Below are 22,900 nucleotides of genomic sequence, written 5' to 3' on the forward strand. Positions count from 1 at the left end.
AGCGCTCCAGCGCGTACCGGGCCGCGCGGGCCTTCAGCGGCTCCGTCCAACGCCGCATCCCCGGCTCCGGTACCGGGCCCACCGACGAGCTCCGCTTCCGGTCCCGCCCTTCCGCCCCTCCCACTTCCGCTTCACTCCCATTGGTTGAAAGGCGGCGCGAGGGTGTGCGCGCATGCGCAGTGAGGAGTTGCCATGACGACCGCAGCATCCGCACCGGGGTTATGGCGGCGCCGGGACTCGAGCAACGGGGAGGCCGAAACCGGACCCGGTGCGACCGCCCCGCACCCCCCACACCCCCCCTTCCCCCTCCGCCCTCCCGGTTCCCCCCCCCCTCCCGCAACACGCGGAGCCTCGGTCCGTGCTATCGATGCCTTTAATGGCGCCGGTGCCCCGGGGTCAGTACCGGGCCTGGCGGCACATGTCGCAGCGGCAGGAGCGGGCCGACACCGTCTGCAGGCGGCGGCGGGAGCGGCCGGGACAGCGCAGGGTCACCAGGACCTGGGGGGGGGGGAACGGGGGGACGTCAGCACGCAGCGACACGCGTCAACGCGCACCAACATGCTTCAACATGCACCGACACGCTAGGACACGCTTCAACATGCACCGACATGCTTTAACATGCACCGACATGCTTCAACATGCACCGACACGCTAGGACACGCTTCAACATGCACCGACATGTTTTAACATACACCGACATGCTTTAACATCCACCAACATGCTTTAACATACAGACATGCTTTAACATACAGACATGCTTTAACATACACAGACATGCTTTAACATGCACCGACATGCTTTAACATACAGACATGCTTTAACATACACAGACATGCTTTAACATGCACCGACATGCTTTAACATACACCGGGACACACTTCAATATGTACCAACATGCTACAACATACACCGACACACTAGGACACGCTTCGACATGCATGAACACGCTACAACATGCACCAACATGCTAGGACATGCTTCAACAGGCACTGACATGCTTTAACGTACACCAACACACTAGGACACGCTTCAACATGTACCAACATGCTACAACATACACCAACACGCTACGACACGCTTCGACATGCACGAACACACTACAACATGCACGAACATGCTTCGTCATGCACCGGCTTGCTTTAACATACACGGGCAGCATATGGCGACACGCTAGGAAACACTTCAACACACACCGACATGCTTTAACATACACCGACATGCTAGGACACGCTTCAACACGCACCGACATGCTTAAACATACACCAACACACTAGGACACGCTTCAACATGCACGAACATGCTACAACATACACCAAAACTCTAGGACACGCTTCGACATGTACCGACATTCTCTGACACGTTTCAACATGCTATGACACGCTACATGCTATTACATGCTTCAACATACACCAATAAACTATGACACGCATCAACATGCACCGACGCGCTATGACACTCTTCAGCACACTACAACATGCTATGACACGCTTCAACATAAAGCGATACACTCTGACACGTTTCAACATGCACCGACATGCTATTACATGCTTCAACACGCTATGACACACTTCCACAGAGACATGCTACGACACACTCTAACATGCACCGACATGCTATGACACACGCCAACACGCTATGACATGTTTCAACATACAGATGCATGCTACGACACAGTCTAACACACACTGACATGCTATGACACACTTCAACACGCTATGACACGTTTCAACATAGAGACAGGCTATGACATGCTCTAACATGTACTGACACACTGTGACACACTTCAACACGCCATGACACACTTCCACATACAGACACACTATGACACGCTCTAACACTCACTGACATGCTATAACACACTTCAACACGATATGACACACTTCAACATACAGAGACACGCTACGACACGCTCTAACATGTACTGACACACTGTGACATGCTTCAACATGCGATGACACACTTCAACATACAGATGCACGCTATGACATGCTCTAACATGTACTGACACACTGTGACACGCTTCAACACGCTATGACACACTTCAACATACAGAGACATGTGACACGCTCTCAACATGTATGACACACTTCACACGCATGACACACTTCAACATAGACACGCTATGACACACTTACTGACACATGACACGCTTCAACATGCTATGACACACTTCAACATAGACACGCTACGACACGCTCTAACATGTACTGACACACTGTGACACGCTTCAACATGCGATGACACACTTCAACATACAGAGACACGCTATGACATGCTCTAACATGTACTGACACACTGTGACACGCTTCAACATGCGATGACACACTTCAACATACAGATGCATGCTATGACATGCTCTAACATGTATTGACACACTGTGACATGCTTCAACATGCTATGACACACTTCAACATACAGAGACACGCTACGACACGCTCTAACATGTACTGACACACTGTGACACGCTTCAACACGCGATGACACACTTCAACACAGACACGCTACAACACGCTCTAACATGTACTGACACACTGTGACATGCTTCAACATGCTATGACACACTTCAACATACAGAGACACGCTACGACACGCTCTAACATGTACTGACACACTGTGACACGCTTCAACATGCTATGACACACTTCAACATACAGAGACACGCTACGACACGCTCTAACATGTACTGACACACTGTGACACGCTTCAACACGCTATGACACACTTCAACACAGACATGCTACAACACGCTCTAACATGTACTGACACACTGTGACACGCTTCAACACGCTATGACACACTTCAACATACAGAGACACGCTACGACACGCTCTAACATGTACTGACACACTGTGACACGCTTCAACATGCGATGACACACTTCAACATACAGATGCATGCTATGACATGCTCTAACATGTACTGACACACTGTGACACGCTTCAACATGCTATGACACACTTCAACATACAGAGACACGCTACGACACGCTCTAACATGTACTGACACACTGTGACACGCTTCAACATGCGATGACACACTTCAACACAGACACACTACGACACGCTCTTACATGTACTGACACACTGTGACACGCTTCAACATGCGATGACACACTTCAACATACAGAGACACGCTACGACACGCTCTAATATGTACTGACACTGTGACACGCTTCAACACGCTATGACACACTTCAACATACAGATGCATGCTATGACACGCTCTAACATGTACTGACACTGTGACACGCTTCAACACGCTATGACACACTTCAACATAGACATGCTACAACACGCTCTAACGTGTACTGACACACTGTGACACGCTTCAACACGCTATGACACACTTCAGCACAGACACGCTACGACACGCTCTAACATGTACTGACACACTGTGACATGCTTCAACACGCTATGACACACTTCAACATACAGAGACACGCTATGACACGCTTCAACATACAGATGCGTGCTATGACATGCTCTAACATGTACTGACACACTGTGACATGCTTCAACATGCTATGACACACTTCAACATACAGAGACACGCTACGACACACTTCACCACGCACTGACACGTTATGACACGCTCCAACACGTATGACCCCCCCTTACCAACCACGTGCTCCCCCCCTCCCCCTCCCCCAAGCCCCGCCCACCTTGTGCGCGCGGGCCATGGTGCAGCAGCGCCCCCTGGAGGTCTGGAGGTGTCGGCTGGCGGCCAGCACGGCGCCGGGGGAGGGGACGGCGCTGGACTCGCAGTGCCCCACGCAGGCACCGGCGGCCCCCCCCCGGCACCCCGGGACCCCCGGCACCAGCGGCACCCCTGTGGGGGGATGGGGGGGAAGGGGGGGAACCCCATAACCGGGCGGGGGGAGAAACCCCATAACTGGGGGGGAACCCCATAACCCGGTGGGGCGACCCCTGTAACCCGGGGGGGGAGGAACCCCATAACCCGGGGGGGAACCCCATAACCGGGGGGGAACCCCATAACTGGGGGGGAACTCCATAACCCGGTGGGGGACCCCATAACCGGGCGGGGGGAACCCCATAACTGGGGGGGAACCCCATAACCCGGTGGGGCGACCCCTGTAACCCGGGGGGGGGGCGAAGGCCATAACCGGGGGGGAACCCCATAACTGAGGGGGGAACCCCATAACTGGGGGGAGGAACCCCATAACCCGGGGGGACACCCCATAACCCGGTGGGGGGACCCCCGTAACCCGGGGGGGGGGGGGAAGGCCCCATAACCCATAACTGCGGGGGGAACCCCATAACCCGGGGGGGGAGGAACCCCATAACCCGGGGGGGAACCCCATAACCGGGGGGGAACCCCATAACTGGGGGGGGATACCCCATAACCGGGGGGGGGGACCCCCATAACCCGGGGGGGGAACCTAATAACCGGAGGAGGGAACCCCATAACCCGGGGGAGGATCCCCATAACCGGGGGTGGGGAACCCCATAACCCGGGGGGGGGGAATCCCCATAACTGCGGGGGGAACCCCATAACCCGGGGGGGGGATCCCCATAACCCGGGGGGGGGGAACCCCATAACTGGGGGGGGAACCCAAAGCCTGGAGCCCCGAGGGAGGGGGGGGACACACGCACGAAGGCACCCCAACATCATGGGGGGGGGGATGTCCCGATGGGGTTTGGAGGCCATGGGGGGGTTTGGGGGGTCCCTGGGGGGGGGGGGTTTGGAACTCACAGCGCAGGCGGCATCCGGGGCCTTCGGACAGAGCCGGGGCCGGGGGAGGGAGGAGGAGGAGGAGGAGGAGGAGGAAGGCGGCCATGGTGGGGATGGGGGAAGGCAACACCCCCCCCCCCCCCGATCCTCCGGCCCTGCAGGGGGCGCTGAGCGCTGCCAGAGCACGCCCCGGAAGCTAAACTGCGGCGGAAGGGAAGGGGCGGAGCTTGGAGGGGACGCTGGCCAATGGGAGGAAAGGGGGCGGGGCCTTTGGCGGCCATGGGGCTGCTGACGATCCTGAAGAAGATGCGGGAGAAGGAGCGGGAGCTGAGGCTGCTCGTGCTGTGGGCGGGGCCTCGGGGAAGGGGGCGGGGCTTGGGGAGGGGGCGGGGCTTGTGGGGAGGGGGCGGGGCCGGGGGTGGGGGGGGGGGAGAGGGGATGCGGGGGGGGGGGGGGGATGCGGCAATGAGATGGAGAGGGGCGGGGCTTAAGGGAGGGGAGGGGCTATTGGGGAGAGGGCGGGGCTAATGGAAGAGGGAGGGGCTTGTGAAAGAGGGGTGGGGCTTAAGGGAGGGGGCGGGGCTGATGGGAAGGGGTTGGGCTTATAGGAGAGGGTTGGGCTACGGAAAAGGGGCGGGGCTAAGGAAACGAGGCGTGGTTTGTGATGGGCGGGGCTAATTATGTGGGCGGGTTTAATGAAAGCGCGCAGCCAATGAGGAAGGGAAAGGGTTGTGGATGGGGCGGGGCCTGTGCAAGTGGGCGAGGGTTGTGATTGTGGGCGGAGCCAATCGGGGTGGGGCTCAGAGGTGTGAAGGGCGGGTCCCCGTGGGCGTGGCCTCATCGCCCCGCCCCTCGCAGCGGATTGGACAACGCGGGGAAGACGACGCTGCTGAAGCGGTTCAATGGGGAGGACGTGACCGGGACCGCCCCTACCCTGGGCTTCAACATCAAGACCCTGGAGCACCGCGGGTGGGTCCTGGGACATGGGGGGCATGGGGGGCAATGGGGGGCATGGGGGGCAATGGGGGGCATGGGGGGATATGGGGGGCATGGAGGGGGACATGGTGTCCGTGATGGTCCCCATGATGGTCCCCATGATGGCACCCATGATGATGGCCATGACGATGCCCATCATGGTCCCCTTGACTGTGCCCATGATGATGCCCATGATGGTCCCCATGATGGTCCCCATGATGATGCCCATGATGGTCCCCATGATTATGTCCATGATGGTCCCCATGACGATGCCCATGATGATGCCCATCATGGTCCCCATGATGATGCCCATGATGGTCCCCATGATGGTCCCCATGTGATGCCCATGATGATGCCCATGACGGTGTCCATGATGGTCCCCATGATTATGCCCCTGATGGCCCCATGATGGTCCCCATGATGATGCCCATGATGGTCCCCATGATGATGCCCATGATGGTCCCCATGATGGTCCCCATGATGATCCCCATGATGGTCCCCATGATGCCACCCATGATGATCCCCATGATGGTTTCCCCATGATGATCCCCATGATGATGCCCATGATGGTCCCATGACCGTGACAATGCCCATGATGGTCCCCATGACGATGCCCATGATGATCCCCATGATGATGCCCATGATGGTTTCCATGATGATGCCCATGATGGTCCCCATGATGGTCCCCATGATGATGCCCATGATGATGCCCATGATGGTCCCCATGATGATGCCCATGATGGTCCCCATGATGATGTCCATGATGGTCCCCATGATGGTCCCCATGATGATGCCCATGATGGTCCCCATGATGATGCCCATGATGGTTTCCATGATGATGCCCATGATGGTCCCCATGATGATCCCCATGATGGTCCCCATGATGATGCCCATGATGGTTTCCATGATGATGCCCATGATGGTCCCCATGATTGTGCCCATGATGGTTTCCATGATGATGTCCATGATGGTTCCCATGACAGTGCCCATGATTGTGCCCATGGTGCCCATGATGATGCCCATGCCCATGATGGTCCCCATGATGATGCCCATGATGATCCCCATGATGGTCCCCATGACGATGCCCATAATGATGTCCATGATGGTCCCCATGGTGATGCCCATGATGATGCCCATGATGGTCCCCATGGTGATGCCCATGATGATGCCCATGATGGTCCCCATGATGGTCCCCATGATGATGCCCATGATGGTCCCCATGATGGTCCCCATGACGATGCCCATGACGGTGCCCATGACGGTCCCCATGATGGTCCCCATGATGGTCCCCATGACGATGCCCATGATGATGCCCATGATGGTCCCCATGACTGTGTCCATGATGGTCCCCATGATGGTCCCCATGATGATCCCCATGATGGTCCCCATGATGATGCCCATGATGCCACCCATGATGATCCCCATGATGGTGTCCATGATGATGCCCATGATGGTGCCCATGATGATGCCCATGATGGTCCCCATGATGGTCCCCATGATGATGCCCATGATGGTCCCCATGATGATGCCCATGATGGTCCCCATGATGGTCCCCATGATGATCCCCATGATGGTCCCCATGATGATGCCCATGATGCCACCCATGATGATCCCCATGATGGTCCCCATGATGATGCCCATGATGATGCCCATGATGGTCCCCGTGACAATGCCCATGATGGTCCCCATGACGATGCCCATGATGATCCCCATGATGATGCCCATGATGGTTTCCATGATGATGCCCATGATGGTCCCCATGATGATCCCCATGACGATGTCCATGATGATGTCCATGATGGTCCCCATGATGATGCTCATGATGGTCCCCATGATGATCCCCATGACGATGTCCATGATGATGCCCATGATGGTCCCCATGATGATGTCCATGACGGTGCCCATGATGGTCCCCATGATGATGCCCATGATGGTCCCCATGATGGTCCCCATGATGGTCCCCATGATGATCCCCATGATGATCCCCCTGACGGTGCCCACGCTGTTATTGTCCCCCTGCTGACCCCTTTCCCCCCCCCCCAGGTTCAAGCTGAACGTGTGGGACGTTGGGGGGCAGAGCTCGCTCCGCTCCTATTGGCGCAACTACTTCGAGAGCACGGACGGGCTCGTGTGGGTCGTGGACAGCGGCGACCGGCAGCGCCTGCAGCTCTGTGCCAGGGAGCTGAGGGGGCTCCTGAGAGAGGAGGTGGGGGGGGGGGCACGGGGTTGGGGGGGCACCAGGGGGGACGGGGTTGGGGGGGCAGGGGGATGGGGAAACAATGGGGATGGGGAAACAAAGGGGGTGGGGGGCACAGTGGGGATGGGGACACATTGGGGATGTGGCTCAGTGGGGATGGGGGCACAGTGGGGATGGGGAAACAATGGGGATGGGGGGCACAATGGGGATGGGGGGCACAGTGGGGATGGGGGGCACAGTGGGGATGGGGGCACAGTGGGGGGGGTCACATTGGGGATGTGGCACAGTGGGGATGGGGAAACAATGGGGATGGGGGGCACAATGGGGATGGGGGGCACAGTGGGGATGTGGCACAATGGGGATGGGGAAACAATGGGGATGGGGGGCACAGTGAGGAGGGGGGCACAATGGGGTTGGAGGGGGCACAGTGGGGATGGGGAAACAATGGGGATGGGGAAACAATGGGGATGGCACAGTTGGGAGGGGGGCACAATGGGGGATGGGGGGGATCAAATGGGGATGGGGGGGATCAATGGGGATGGGGGGGATCAATGGGGATGGGGGCATCGATGGGGATGGGGGGGATCAATGGGGATGGGGGGGATCAATGGGGATGGGGGGGATCAATGGGGATGGGGGACACACAATGGGGATGGAGGGGGGGGGGGATCCGGACTCACCTCGGGCCGGGGGGGCCCCCAAAGCTCCGTGGGGCCCGAGCGAGGCCATGGGGCCGAGCGGGGGGGGTTGTGGGGGGGGGGGGGGGCCCGGGCTGCGCATCCCCGGCCCCCCCCCCAATGGGGTTCAATGGAGGGAGGGGGGCGCGGCCGGGTCCATCACGGAAAGGGGGGGTGGGGGAGGGGAACACAACGGCGGTGCCGGGGGGGGGGTTGGGGGGGGGGGTGGGGGTGGATGCGGCCGAGGAGCCGCTGTCGCGATGGGTGCGGGATCGCTGCGGCCCCCCCGCGACATCCCCCCCCCCCCCCCCCCCCCTCCCGACATCCCCCCCCCCTCCCCCTCCCCCCTTCCCCCCCACCCCCATCGCCACCGCCTCCTCCAGGCCCCGCCCCCCCCGGGGCAGCGCGGGCGCTGATTGGTGGAGGGAGATGCCCGTCAGAGAGGGGAGGGGAGAGGGAGGTAAAGGGGGGGTTGCCATGGAGACGGGGCTGGGTACCAGGGGCTGCGGGGAGAGGGGGGGACACGTGGGGACATGGATGGGCATGGATGGGGATGGATGGGGATGTATGGAGGTGTATAGACATGTATGGACATGGATGGACATGGATGGACATGTTTGGGCATGGATGGACATGTATGGGCACGTATGGACACATATGGACGTGTATGGGCATGTATGGACATGGATGGACATGTATGGGTGTGTATGGACATGTGTGGACATGTATGGACGTGTATGGACATGTATGGACGTGTATGGACATGTATGGGTGTGTATGGACATGTATGGGGATGGATGGACATGTATGGACATGTATGGGCGTGTATGGACATGGATGGACATGTATGGGCGTGTATGGACATGGATGGACATGTATGGGCGTGTATGGACATGTATGGGGATGTATGGACGTGTATGGACATGTATGGATGTGTATGGACGTGTATGGACATATATGGACATGTATGGGGATGTATGAGTGTGTATGGGCGTGTATGGACATGTATGGGGATGTATGGACGTGTATGGACATGTATGGACGTGTATGGACATGTATGGACATGTATGGGGATGTATGAGTGTGTATGGGTGTGTATGGACATGTATGGACGTGTATAGGCGTGTATGGATGTGTATGGGCATGTATGGACATGTATGGGCATTTATGGGCATGTATGGACATATATGGGCATGGATGGACATGTATGGACATGTATGGATGTGTATGGGTGTGTATGGACATGTATGGGCGTGTATGGACATGTATGGACATGTATGGGGATGTATGAGTGTGTATGGGTGTGTATGGGTGTGTATGGACGTGTATGGACATGTATGGACATGTATGGACATGTATGGACATGTATGGGGATGTATGAGTGTGTATGGGTGTGTATGGGTGTGTATGGACGTGTATGGGCGTGTATGGACATGTATGGACGTGTATGGGTGTGTATGGACATGTATGGGCGTGTATGGACATGTATGGATGTGTATGGACGTGTATGGACGTGTATGGACGTGTATGGGTGTGTATGGACATGGATGGACATGTATGGACATGTATGGACGTGTATGGGTGTGTATGGGTGTGTATGGACATGTGTGGACATGTATGGACGTGTATGGACATGTATGGGTGTGTATGGACATGTATGGACATGTATGGGCATGTATGGGCACGTATGGACGTGTATGGACGTGTATGGACGTGTATGGGCATGTATGAACGTGTATGGAGACGTATGGACATGTATGGAGACGTATGGACGTGTTTGGGCATGGATGGACATGTATGGACATATATGGGCATGTATGGACACGTATGGGAGTGTATGGACATGTATGGACATGTATGGACATGTATGGGGATGTACGGACATGTATGGAGATGTATGGAGATGTATGGAGATGTATGGACATGTATGGACATGTATGGGGATGTATGGACATGTATGGATACATGTGGGCATACATGGACATACACAAACACACATGGACACATATGGGCACATATGGATATATATGGACATACACAGACATACATGGGCATACATGTTCATACATGGACACACATGCATACACATGGACACGTGCACACACATGGACACACATGGACACATGTGCACACACGTGGACACACATGGACATACATGTTCATACATGCACACACATGGACACACGTGCACACACGTGCACACACCTGGACACACATGTTCATACATGCACACGCGTGCTCACACGTGCACACACATGAACACACATATTCATACTTGCACACAGGTGCACACACATGAACACACATGTACACACGTGTTCATACAAGCACACACATGGACACACGTGCACACACATGAACACAGGTGCACACACATGGACACACGTGCACACACATGTTCATACATGCACACAGGTGCACACACATGCTCACACGTGCACACACATGGACATACATGGACATACATGGACACACATGGACACAACGTGCACACACATGGACACACATGGACAGACATGGACATACATGGACACACATGTTCATACATGGACGCACATGGACACACATGGACACACATGTTCATACATTGACATGCATGGACACACATGGACACACATGCACACACATGTTCATACATGCACACGCGTGCTCACACGTGCACACACATGAACACACATGCACACACATGTTCATGCACACAGGTGCACACACATGAACACACGTGCACACACATGAACACACATGGACACACATGTTCATACATTGACATGCATGGACACACATGGACACACGTGCACACACATGTTCATACATGCACACGCGTGCTCACACGTGCACACACATGAACACACATGGACACACATGTTCATACATGCACACACATGGACACACGTGCACACACATGAACACACGTGCACACACATGGACACACATGTTCATACATGCACACACATGGACACACGTGCACACATATGTTCATACATGCACACAGGTGCATACACATGAATACACATGGACACACATGTTCATACATGCACACACATGGACACACGTGCACACACATGTTCATACATGTACACACGTGCACACACATGAACACACATGGACACACATGTTCATACATGGACACACATGTTCATACATGGACACACGTGCACACACGTGCTCACACGTGCACACACATGAACACACATGTTCATACATGCACACACATGTTCATACATGGACACACGTGCACACACATGTTCATACATGCACACACATGGACACACATGTTCATACATGCACACACATGTTCATACATGGACACACATGTTCATACATGCACACAGGTGCACACAGGTGCACACACATGAACACACATGGACACACATGTTCATACATGCACACACATGTTCATACATGGACACACGTGCACACACATGGACACACATGGACTCACATGTTCATACATGGACACACATGTTCATACGTGCACACGCACACGTCACCCGTGACATCACGCCTGTCCACGCACGTGCCCCCCCCCCAAGCGCGCCCCCTCCCGCCACCAGGGGGCGCCGTTCCCCGCCCGCCCAGAGCGGCCCCGCCCCGCCTCGATGCTCTCCGGGCGGCACGCACGCAACGTGCGCTCCCATTGGCTGAGCCGAGAGACGGAGGGGGCGGGGCTAAACCCGCCGGCCTATATAAAGGGGAGCAGGCGGCGCCGCGGCCTCTTTGCGCCGCCGCGGAGCTGAGGTGAGGCCGGGCCCGAACCGGAACCGGAACCGGGGCCAGGCCCGAGGGAACCGGAACCGGAACCGGAGCCGCGGCGGGGTCCAGGCCGCGGCCTCGGGAACGGAGCCGGAGGGGGGGGGAAATGGGGGGAATGGGGGGGGGGGGGAAACGAGCGGAGCGCGCTCTGCGCATGCGTGGACGGAGGGGAGGCCTCCGCGCATGCGTAGAGAGGGCGGGATGGACCAGCACGTGTCTTGGGGGGGGGGGGTCCCCTCAATGGTATCGGCCAATGGGGGGCTCCCTGTCAATGGTATCAGCCAATGGGGGGCTCCCTGTCAGCGGTATCAGCCAATGGGGGGCTCCCTGTCAATGGTATCAGCCAATGGGGGCCTCCCTGTCAATGGTATCAGCCAATGGGGGGGTCCCCTCAGCGGTATCAGCCAATGGGGGGCTCCCTATCAATGGTATCAGTTGATGGTGGGGCCCTCAATGGCATTGACCCAATGGGGGGGGGGTCCCCTCAATGGTATCACCCAATGGGGGCTCCCCCTCAATGCCATTTCCCCAATGGGGGGATCCCCCTCGATGGCATTGACACAGTGGGGGTCCCCCCCTCAGTGGTATCCCCCAATGGGGTTTCCCCCCAATGCCATCACCCAATGGGGATCCCCGTCACTGCCATCACCCAATGGGATCCCCCCCTCAACACCATCACCCAGTGGGGATCCCCCTCAATGCCATCACCCAATGGGGTTCCCCCTCAATGCCATCACCCAATGGGGTCCCCCCTCAATACCATTGACCTAATGGGGTTCCCCCTCACTGCCATCACCCAATGGGGTCCCTCCATCAATGCCATCACCCAATGGGGATCCCCCTCACTGCCATCACCCAATGAGGATCCCCCTCGCTGCCATCACCCAATGGGGACCCCCCTCAACGCCATCACCCAATGGGGATCCCCCTCAACACCATCACCCAATGGGGATCCCCCTCGCTGCCATCAGCCAATGGGGTCCCTCCATCACTGCCATCACCCAATGGGGATCCCCCTCAACGCCATCACCCAATGGGGATCCCCCTCAACACCATCACCCAATGGGGATCCCCCTCGCTGCCATCAGCCAATGGGGTCCCTCCATCACTGCCATCACCCAATGGGGATCCCCCTCGCTGCCATCACCCAATGGGGATCCCCCTCAACACCATCACCCAATGGGGTCCCCCCTCACTGCCATCACCCAATGGGGTTCCCCCTCACTGCCATCACCCAATGGGGTTCCCTCCTCAACGCCATCACCCAATGGGGTCCCCCCTCACTGCCATCACCCAATGGGGATCCCCCTCAATGCCATCACCCAATGGGGTCCCTCCCTCACTGCCATCACCCAATGGGGTCCCTCCATCACTGCCATCACCCAATGGGGATCCCCCTCGCTGCCATCACCCAATGGGGTCCCCCCCTCAACACCATCACCCAATGGGGTCCCTCCATCACTGCCATCACCCAATGAGGATCCCCCTCGCTGCCATCACCCAATGGGGATCCCCCTCACTGCCATCACCCAATGGGGATCCCTGTCACTGCCATCACCCAATGGGGATCCCCCTCAACACCATCACCCAATGGGGATCCCCCTCACTGCCATCACCCAATGGGGTCCCCCCCTCGCTGCCATCACCCAATGGGGATCCCCCCTCAATACCATTGACCCAATGGGGTTCCCTCCCTCGCTGCCATCACCCAATGGGGATCCCCCCTCAATACCATTGACCCAATGGGGATCCCCCTCGCTGCCATCACCCAATGGGGATCCCCCTCGCTGCCATCAGCCAATGGGGTCCCTCGCCCGCAGGCCCCTCCCCCACGATGCCGGTCGCCCGGAGCTGGGTTTGCCGCAAAACCTACGTGACCCCGCGGAGACCCTTCGAGAAATCCCGCCTGGACCAGGAGCTGAAGCTCATCGGTGAGGGGGAGGGGCAGGAGGGCCCCCAGAGCCCCCCTGGGCTGCCCAGCCCCCACCTCGGCCTGCCCATCCCCCCCTTTCCCTTCCCATCCCCCCCTTTTCCTTCCCATCCCCCCCTTTCCTTCCCATCCCCCCTTTTCCTTCCCATCCCCCCCTTTCCTTCCCATCCCCCCCTTTTCCTTCCCATCCCCCCCTTTTCCTTCCCATCCCCCCTTTTCCTTCCCATCCCCCATTTCCCTTCCCTTTTCCTTCCCATCCCCCCCCTTTCCTTCCCATCCCCCCCTTTTCCTTCCCATCCCCCCCTTTCCTGCCCATCCCCCATTTTCCTTCCCTTTTCCTTCCCATCCCCCCCTTTCCTTCCCATCCCCCCCCTCCTTCCTTTTTCCTTCCCATCCCCCCTTTCCCTTCCCATCCCCCCTTTCCCTTCCCATCCCCCCTTTTCCTTCCCATCCCCCCTTTCCTTCCCATCCCCCCTTTTCCTTCCCATCCCCCCCTTTCCTTCCCATCCCCCCCTTTTCCTTCCCCTTTTCCTGTTTTCTTCCTTTCCCATCCCCATTCCCATTACCCCCCTGTTCCCCATCCCCCCTTTCCCTTCCCCTTTCCTGTTTTTCCTTCCTTGTCCCCCCACTGCTCCCCATTTCCCCTGACCCCCCATTGCCCCATTGTCTCCCCATTGCCCCCCACTGATGCCCCATTGCTCCCCATTGCCCCCCATTGCCCCCCACTGCCCCCCCCGATGCCCCATTGATCCCCCATTGCTCCCCATTGCCTCCACTGACCCCCCATTGATACCCCCATTGCCCCCCCACTGCCCCCCAATGCGCCCCCAATGCTCCCCCCATTGCCCCCCGCTGCCCCCGCTGCCCCCCCATTGATACCCCCATTGCTCCCCACTGCCCCCTGCTGCCCCCTATTGCCCCCCGCTTTTCCCCACTGCCCCCCGCTGCCCCCCATTGCCCCATCACCCCCCATTGCCCCCCACTGCTCCCTCATTGCCCCCATTGCCCCATTACCCCATTACCCTCATTGCCCCCATTGCCCCATTACCCCCATTGGCCCCATTGCCCCCCATTACCCCATTGACCCCCATTACCCCATTGACCCCTATTGCCATTACCCCCATTACCCCATTCCCCCCATTCCCCCATTACCCCCATTCCCCCCATTCCCCCCATTGCCCCCATTACCCCCCATTGACCCCCATTACCCCATTCCCCCCATTCCCCCCATTCCCCCCATTGCCCCATTCCCCCATTACCCCATTGACCCCCATTACCCCCATTCCCCCATTCCCCCCATTCCCCCCATTGCCCCCATTCCCCCCATTCCCCCATTGACCCCCATTGCCCCCATTACCCCCATTGCCCCCATTACCCCATTCCCCCCATTCCCCCATTGCCCCCATTCCCCCATTCCCCCCATTACCCCCTTACCCCCATTCCCCCATCACCCCCATTACCCCCATTACCCCCATTGCCCCCATTGACCCCATTACCCCCATTGACCCCCATCCCCCCCATTACCCCATTCCCCCCATTGCCCCCATTCCCCCCATTGGCCCCATTGCCCCCCATGGCCCCCATCCCCAGGCGGCCCTGCTCACGCTGGCCAGGAAGGGGGGGCGCCCCTCTTCCCCCCATTACCCCATTCCCCCCCTTATCCCCTCCCCCCATCCCCACCCCATTGCCCCCCATCCCCCCCATCCCCCACCCCCCTCCCCCACCCCCCCCACCCCCATCCCCCCCATCCCCCCATCCCACCCCCCTTATCCCCTCCCCCATCCCCATCCCACCCCATCCCACCCCCCTTATCCCCACCCCCACACACACCCCCCATCCCATTTTCCCCACCCCCATCCCCACCCCATTGCCCCCACCCCCATCCCCCCACCCCCATCCCCCCATCCCACCCCCATCCTGACCCCCTTCACCCCAACCCCATTCCCCATTACCCCCGACCCCATTGACCCCCATTATCCCCATTGTTCCCATCCCCATTCCAATCCCATTTCCCAACCCCATTCCTGTTATCCCGGCCCCATTCCCAGCCCCATTCCCAATCCCATTCCCATTCCTGACCTTGTTCCCAGCCCCATTCCCATTATCCCAGGCCCCATTCCCAGCCCCATTCCCATTCCTGTTATCCCAGCCCCATTCCAAACCCCATTCCCATTCCTGACCCCGTTCCCAGCCCCATTCCCATTATCCCAACCCCCATTCCCAACCCCCATTCCCAGCCACATTCCCAGCCCCACTGCTAGCCCCATTCCTGTTATCCCGGCCCCATTCCCAAGCCCATTCCCATTCCTGACCCTGTTCCCAGCCCCATTCCCTTTATCCCAGCCCCATTCCCGGCCCCATTCCCATTCCCATTCCTGACCCCGTTCCCAGCCCCATTCCCGTTATCCCAACCCCCATTCCCAGCCCCATTCCCAGCCCCATTCCTGTTATCCCGGCCCCATTCCCAGCCCCATTCCCAACCCCATTCCCATCCCACCCCCATCCTGACCCCATCCCAACCCCCCCACCTCCATCCTGTTGTCCCATTCCTGACCCCATTCCCAACCCCTTGTTCATCCCCACCCCATTCCCCCATTGTTTTCCCATTGTTCCCCCATTCCCAACCCCCCATTGTTCCCCCATTGTGACCCTGTTCCCCCTTATTCCCAACCCCATTGTTCCCCCCCTTCCCAACCCCATTCCCAACCCCATTCCTGTTATCCCGGCCCCATTCGCAGCCCCATTCCCAACCCCATTCCCATTCCTGACCCCGTTCCCAGCCCCATTCCCATTCCCAGCCCCATTCCTGTTATCCCAGCCCCATTCCAAACCCCATTCCCATTCCTGTTATCCCAGCCCCATTCCCATTCCCAACCCCATTCCCCCCCATTTGTTCCCCATTGTTTTCCCATTGTTTTCCATTGTTCCCCCTTGTCCCCCCATTGTTCCCCATTGTTCCCCCCATTGTTCCCCATTGTTCCCCCCCATGTTCCCCCCATTTTTCCCCATTGTTCCCCATTGTTCCCCCGTCCCCCCAGCCCCATTCCCATTGTTCCCCATTGTTCCCCATTGTTCCCATTGTTCCCCATTGTTCCCATTGTTCCCCATTGTTCTCCCATTGTTATCCCATTGCCCCATTGTCCAAACTCCATTCCCATTCCCCATTGTTCCCCATTGTTCCCCATTGTTCCCCATTGTTCCCCCCATTGTTCCCCATTGTTCCCCATTGTTCCCCATTGTTCCCCCCATTGTTCCCCATTGTTCCCCATTGTTCCCCATTGTTCCCCCATTGTTCCCCATTGGCCCCATTCCCAACCCCATTGTTCCCCCCTGTTCCTGTTCCCATTGTCCCCCCCTGTTCCCACTGTTCTCCCATTGTTCCCCATTGTTCCCCCCATTGTTCCCCATTGTTCCCCCCCCATTGTTCCCCATTGTTCCCCATTGTTCCCCCCATTGTTCCCCATTGTTCCCCATTGTTCCCCATTGTTCCCCATTGTTCCCCCCATTGTTCCCCATTGTTCCCCCATTGTTCCCCCTTGTTCCCCCCCCATCTCCCCCCATTGTTCCCCCCCATTGTTCCCCCCCATTGTTCCCCATTGTTCCCCATTGTTCCCCCATTGTTCCCCCCTTGTTCTCCCACTGTTCCCCCATTGTTCCCCCATTGTTCCCCCGCTGTTACCCCCCCGTTCCCCCTTTGTCCCCCCATTGTCCCCCCATTGTCCCCCCATTGTTCCCCCATTGTTCCCCCATTGTTCCCCCATTGTTCCCCCATTGTTCCCCCATTGTTCCCCCACTGTTCCCCCACTGTTCCCCCCTTGTTCCCCCATTGTTCCCCCATTGTTCCCCCCGTTCCCCCGCTGTCCCCCCACTGTTCGTGTCCTCGGCAGGGAACGCGCTGCTGCGGCGCCTGGTGCGGGTGGGGGTGCTGGACGAGGGCAAGATGAAGCTGGATTACATCCTGGGGCTCAAGATCGAGGACTTCCTGGAGCGCCGCCTCCAGACCCAGGTCTTCAAGCTGGGCCTGGCCAAGTCCATCCACCACGCGCGGGTGCTCATCCGCCAGCGCCACATCCGGTGGGTGCCCCCCTCCAGCACCCATGGGTGCCCCCCCCCCAGCACCCATGGGTGCTCAGCACCCCCTTTCCCCCCCAGCACCCATGGGTGTCCCAGCACCCTCATTCCCCCCCCATCCCCCCTGACCCCCCCCAGCACCCCCATTTCTCCACCTCACCCACCCCCCCATCCCCCCCCCCCAGCACCCATGGGTGACACACTCCCCAGCACCTGTGGGTGCTCTCCCCCCAGCATCCGTGGGTGATCCCCCCCCCCACCAGCATCGGTGGGTGACCACCCCCCCCCAGCACCCATGGGTGCTCCCCCCCCACCAGCCCCATTGCCCCCCCCAGCACCCATGGGTGCCCCCCCCATCCCCTATGGGCCCCCCCCCCAGCACCCATGGGTGACACACTCCCCCCAGCACCCGTGTGTGACCCCCCCAGCACCCATGGGTGCTCCCCCCCCCCCCACCAGCATCCATGGGTGACACACTCCCCCACAGCACCCATGGGTGCCCCAGCACCCCCATTACCCCCACAACACCCCCCCACAGCACCCATGGGTGCCCCAGCACCCCCATAACACCCCCCCACCAGCACCCATGGGTGAACCCCCCCCAGCACCCATGGGTGCCTCCCCCCCCAGCACCCATGGGTGCTCCCCCCACCAGCATCCGTGGGTGCCCCCCCCCCCCACAGCACCCATGGGTGCCTCCCCCCCCCAGTATCCGTGGGTGCTCCCCCCCCCCAGCATCCGTGTGGTGCCCCCCCCCCCCAGCACCCATGGGTGCTCCCCCCTACCAGCATCCGTGGGTGACCCCCCCCCCAGCACCCGTGGGTGACACACTCCCCCACAGCACCCGTGGGTGCTCCTCCCAGCATCCGTGGGTGCTCCCCCCCCACCAGCACCCATGGGTGACCCCCCACCAGCACCCGTGTGTGACCCCCCCAGCACCCATGGGTGCTCCCCCCAGCATCCGTGGGTGACCCCCCCCCCAGCCCCCATGGGTGAACCCCCCCCAGCACCCATGGGTGCCTCCCCCCCCCAGCACCCATGGGTGACACACCCCCCCCAGCACCCGTGTGTGACACACCCCCCAGCACCCATGGGTGAACCCCCCCCAGCATCCGTGGATGAACCGCCCCCACCAGCACCCATGGGTGCTCCCCCCCCCAGCACCCGTGTGTGACACACTCCCCCACAGGACCCATGGGTGCCCCCCCCCACCAGCACCTGTGGGTGCCCCCCCCCCCCCACCAGCACCCATGGGTGCCCCCCCCCCACCAGCACCCGTGGGTGACACACTCCCCCCCCCAGCACCCATGGGTGGCCCCCCATCCCCTATGGGTGCCCCCCCCAATCCCCTATGGGTGCCCCCCCCCAGCACCCATGGGGTGACTCCTTTTGGGTTATAGGGACCCCATTGACACCCAATGGGTGCCCCCAATGACACCCGTTTGACACCCAATGGGGTGCCCCCAGTGACACCCCTTTGACACCCAATGGGTGCCCCCTTAGAACCCTATGGCTGCCCCCTGTGACACCCAGTAGGTGCCTCCTTTTGGGTTATGGGTGCCCCCAGTGACACCCCTTTGACACCCAATGGGGTGCCCCCAATGACACCCTTTTGACACCCAATTGGGTGCCCCCAGTGACACCCGTTTGACACCCAATGGGTGCCCCCAGTGACACCCCATTGACACCCAATGGGTGCCCCCTTAGAACCTTATGGGTGCCCCCAGTGACACCCAATAGGGTCCCCTTTGACGCCCAATGGGTACCCCCTTAAAACCCTATGGGTGCCCCATCAATGGCACCTATACCCTTAGGAACCCCCCCCTCACCATCAATGGTACCTCCCACTCTCCCCCTCAGCACCACCCGGCCCGTTCCATTCCCTCCTTCCCTGTGGGGGGTGTTGTATTGAAATTCACCGTTTTTGGGTGTTTTCAGATGGCGTTTTTTAATGCTCCATCCCTACCTGTACCCTTAGGACCCCCCTCTACCATCAATGGCACCCCTATACCCTTAGGAACCCCCTCTTTTCCCTTAGGAACCCCCCCCATCACCATCAATGGTACCTCCCACTCTCCCCCTCAGCACTTCCGGGCCCGTTCCATTCCCCTCCCTCCCACGGGGGGGGATCGGGTCGCTTTTCACCGTTTTTTGGTCGTTTTTAACGGCGTTTTTTTGGGGGTGCCGCCCGTTTTTCAGGGTCCGTAAGCAGGTGGTGAACATCCCGTCCTTCGTGGTGCGCCTGGACTCCCAAAAACACATCGACTTCTCCCTGCGCTCCCCCTACGGCGGCGGTCGGCCCGGCCGCGTCAAGCGCAAGAACGCCAAGAAGGGGCAGGGCGGGGCCGGCGCCGGAGAGGACGAGGAGGAGGATTAGGCCACGCCCCCTTCCTTTGGACACGCCCCCTCCCCCTGTATTGGCCCCGCCCACCCCGCCGGGCTGCGGGGAGGTGAGCGGAGGTGGGGGGCGGGGATGGGGGGGAATTGGGGGGCTTTTGGGGGGAATTTGGGGTGTTTTAAGGTTTTTTGGGGGGTTTTGGGTGTTTTGGGGGAAATTGGGGTGGTTTTGGGTGTTTTAGGGGGGAATTGGGGTGTTTTGGGGGGGAATTGGGTTTTGGGGGAAATTGGGGTGGTTTTGGGTGTTTTGGGGGGAATTTGGGGTGTTTTAAGGTTTTTTGGGGGGTTTTGGGTGTTTTGGGGGGAAATTGGGGTGGTTTTGGGTGTTTTGGGGTCAATTGGGGGTTTTGTTTTGGGGGGATTGGTTGGGGTGGCTTTGGGGGGAATTTGGGGGGTTTTTTGGGGGGTTTTGGGGGGAAATTGGGGGGGTTTTGGGTGTTTTAAGGGGGAATTGGGTTTTCGGGGGAAATTGGAGGGGGGTTGGGTGTTTTAGGGGAGAATTGGGGTGTTTTGGGGGAAATAGGGGTGGTTTTGGGTGTTTTAGGGGAGTATTGGGGTGTTTGGGGGGGAATTGGGGCATTTTGGGGTGTTTTGGGTTCAATTAGGGTGTTTTGGGGTGTTTTGGGGGAATTGGGGCATTTTGGGGGGGAATTGGGTTTTGGGGTGTTTTGGGGGAAATTGGGGTGGTTTTGGGTGTTTTAGGGGGGAATTGGGGCATTTTGGGGGGGATTGGGGTATTTTGGGGTGTTTTGGGGGGGAATTGGGTTTTGGGGGTTTTGGGGGGAATTGGGGCGTTTTGGGGTATTTTGGGGGAATTGCGGCATTTTGGGGGGGAATTGGGGCATTTTGGGGTGTTTTGGGGGAAATTGGGGTGGTTTTGGGTGTTTTAGGGGAGAATTGGGGTGTTTTGGGGGGAATTTGGGGTGTTTTAAGGTTTTTGGGGGGGTTTTGGGTGTTTTGGGGGAAATTGGGGTGGTTTTGGGTGTTTTGGGGGGAATTTGGGGTGTTTTAAGGTTTTTTGGGGGGTTTTGGGGGGGTGTTTTGGGGGGAATTGGGGTGGTTTTGGGTGTTTTAGGGGGGAATTGGGGTGTTTTGGGGGGGATTGGGGTGTTTTGTGGGGGAATTGGGTTTTGGGGTGTTTTTTGGGGGGAATTGGGGTGGTTTTGGGTGTTTTGGGGGACAATTGGGGTGTTTTGGGGGAAATTGGGATGGGTTTGGGTGTTTTAGGGGGAAATTGGGGTGTTTTAAGGTGTTTTTGGGGGAATTGGGGCGTTTTGGGGGGAACTGGGGTGTTTTGGGGTGGTTTAGGGGGGAAATTGGCGTGTTTTAAGGCGTTTTGGGGGGGAATTGGGGCATTTTGGTGGAGTTTAGGGATAAATTGGGGAGGTTTAAGGCTTTTTGAGGGGAATTGGGACGGTTTGGGGGCTTTTCTGGGGTATTTTGCGGTGTTCTGGGGTATTTTGGGGGTGTTTTTGGGGGTGTTTTGGGGTATTTTGGGGGTGTTTTTGGGTGCATTTTGGGTGTTTTGGGGTATTTTGGGGGTGTTTTGAGGGTGTTTTCGGGTGTTTGGGTGTTTTGTGGTATTTTGGGGGTGTTTTGGGGCAGTTTTGGGTGTTTTGGGGGTGTTTTGGGGTGTTTCGGGGTGTTTTTGGGGTGTTTTGGGGTGTTTTGGGGTGTTTTGGGGTATTTTGGGGGTGTTTTTGGGTGTTTTTGGGTGCAGTTGGGTTTGGGGGGGGGTCACTGCTCTGGGGCCCCCCATGATGGCAGCACTGGGCGCTGACCCCCCCTGCTGACGCCTGTGCCCCTCCCCCCAGGGCCATTGCCCCCCGGGGGGGGTCTGAGGGGGCCCAAGGGAGGGGGTTGGGGGGGGGGGGGGGAGGGGGCTATGGGGGGGTCCCCACTAATCCCCTCCCCCCCTTTGTGCCCACAGGTCCCAGCGCCTGCAATGGGGGGGGTGGGGGGGTGACAATAAACGGATCCATCCCATTGGTGTCTGTTGTGATGGGGGTGGGAAATGGGGGGAGAACCCCAATTGTAACGGGGGCTGGGGACCAAGGCCCTTTCTGGGGGGTCCAGACCCCCATTTTGGGGTCCAAATCCCTTATTTTGGGTGTTTTGGGGGTCCAGACCCCCATTTTGGGGTCCAAACCCCTTATTTTGGGTGTTTTGGGGGTCCAGACCCCCATTTTGGGGTCCAAATCCCGTGTT

General features: G+C 58.7%; 3 protein-coding genes and 1 non-coding gene across 4 annotated transcripts; 3 read left to right on the forward strand and 1 right to left on the reverse strand.

The window, feature by feature from the left end:
• Positions 1-384: 384 nt before the first annotated feature.
• On the reverse strand, positions 385-4,806 carry GPHA2 (glycoprotein hormone subunit alpha 2). Its single transcript, XM_062611286.1, has 3 exons — positions 4,714-4,806; positions 3,662-3,828; positions 385-498 (listed from the first exon to the last, which is right to left on the reverse strand). The coding sequence occupies exons 1-3, from the start codon at positions 4,796-4,798 to the stop codon at positions 397-399; spliced, it is 354 nt and encodes a 117-aa protein (XP_062467270.1). The 5' UTR covers positions 4,799-4,806; the 3' UTR covers positions 385-396.
• A 163-nt stretch (positions 4,807-4,969) lies between these two features.
• On the forward strand, positions 4,970-12,278 carry ARL2 (ADP ribosylation factor like GTPase 2). The gene is made up of 4 exons (XM_062611288.1): positions 4,970-5,036; positions 5,551-5,661; positions 7,711-7,892; positions 12,121-12,278. The coding sequence occupies exons 1-4, from the start codon at positions 4,972-4,974 to the stop codon at positions 12,276-12,278; spliced, it is 516 nt and encodes a 171-aa protein (XP_062467272.1). The 5' UTR covers positions 4,970-4,971.
• On the forward strand, positions 12,258-20,702 carry RPS9 (ribosomal protein S9). Its single transcript, XM_062611287.1, has 4 exons — positions 12,258-12,279; positions 14,115-14,225; positions 18,112-18,298; positions 20,495-20,702. The coding sequence occupies exons 2-4, from the start codon at positions 14,129-14,131 to the stop codon at positions 20,670-20,672; spliced, it is 462 nt and encodes a 153-aa protein (XP_062467271.1). The 5' UTR covers positions 12,258-12,279; positions 14,115-14,128; the 3' UTR covers positions 20,673-20,702.
• A 1,739-nt stretch (positions 20,703-22,441) lies between these two features.
• Positions 22,442-22,540, forward strand: LOC134159857 (small nucleolar RNA SNORD88). Its single transcript, XR_009963328.1, has one exon. It is a non-coding gene; the product is annotated as a small nucleolar RNA SNORD88 (small nucleolar RNA).
• Positions 22,541-22,900: the final 360 nt, after the last annotated feature.

This window comes from Pezoporus occidentalis, unplaced genomic scaffold, assembly GCF_034315485.1.
Source record: "Pezoporus occidentalis ecotype Australia unplaced genomic scaffold, CSIRO_AGI_Poc_V1 ctg1512, whole genome shotgun sequence".
NCBI lineage: Eukaryota > Metazoa > Chordata > Aves > Psittaciformes > Psittacidae > Pezoporus > Pezoporus occidentalis.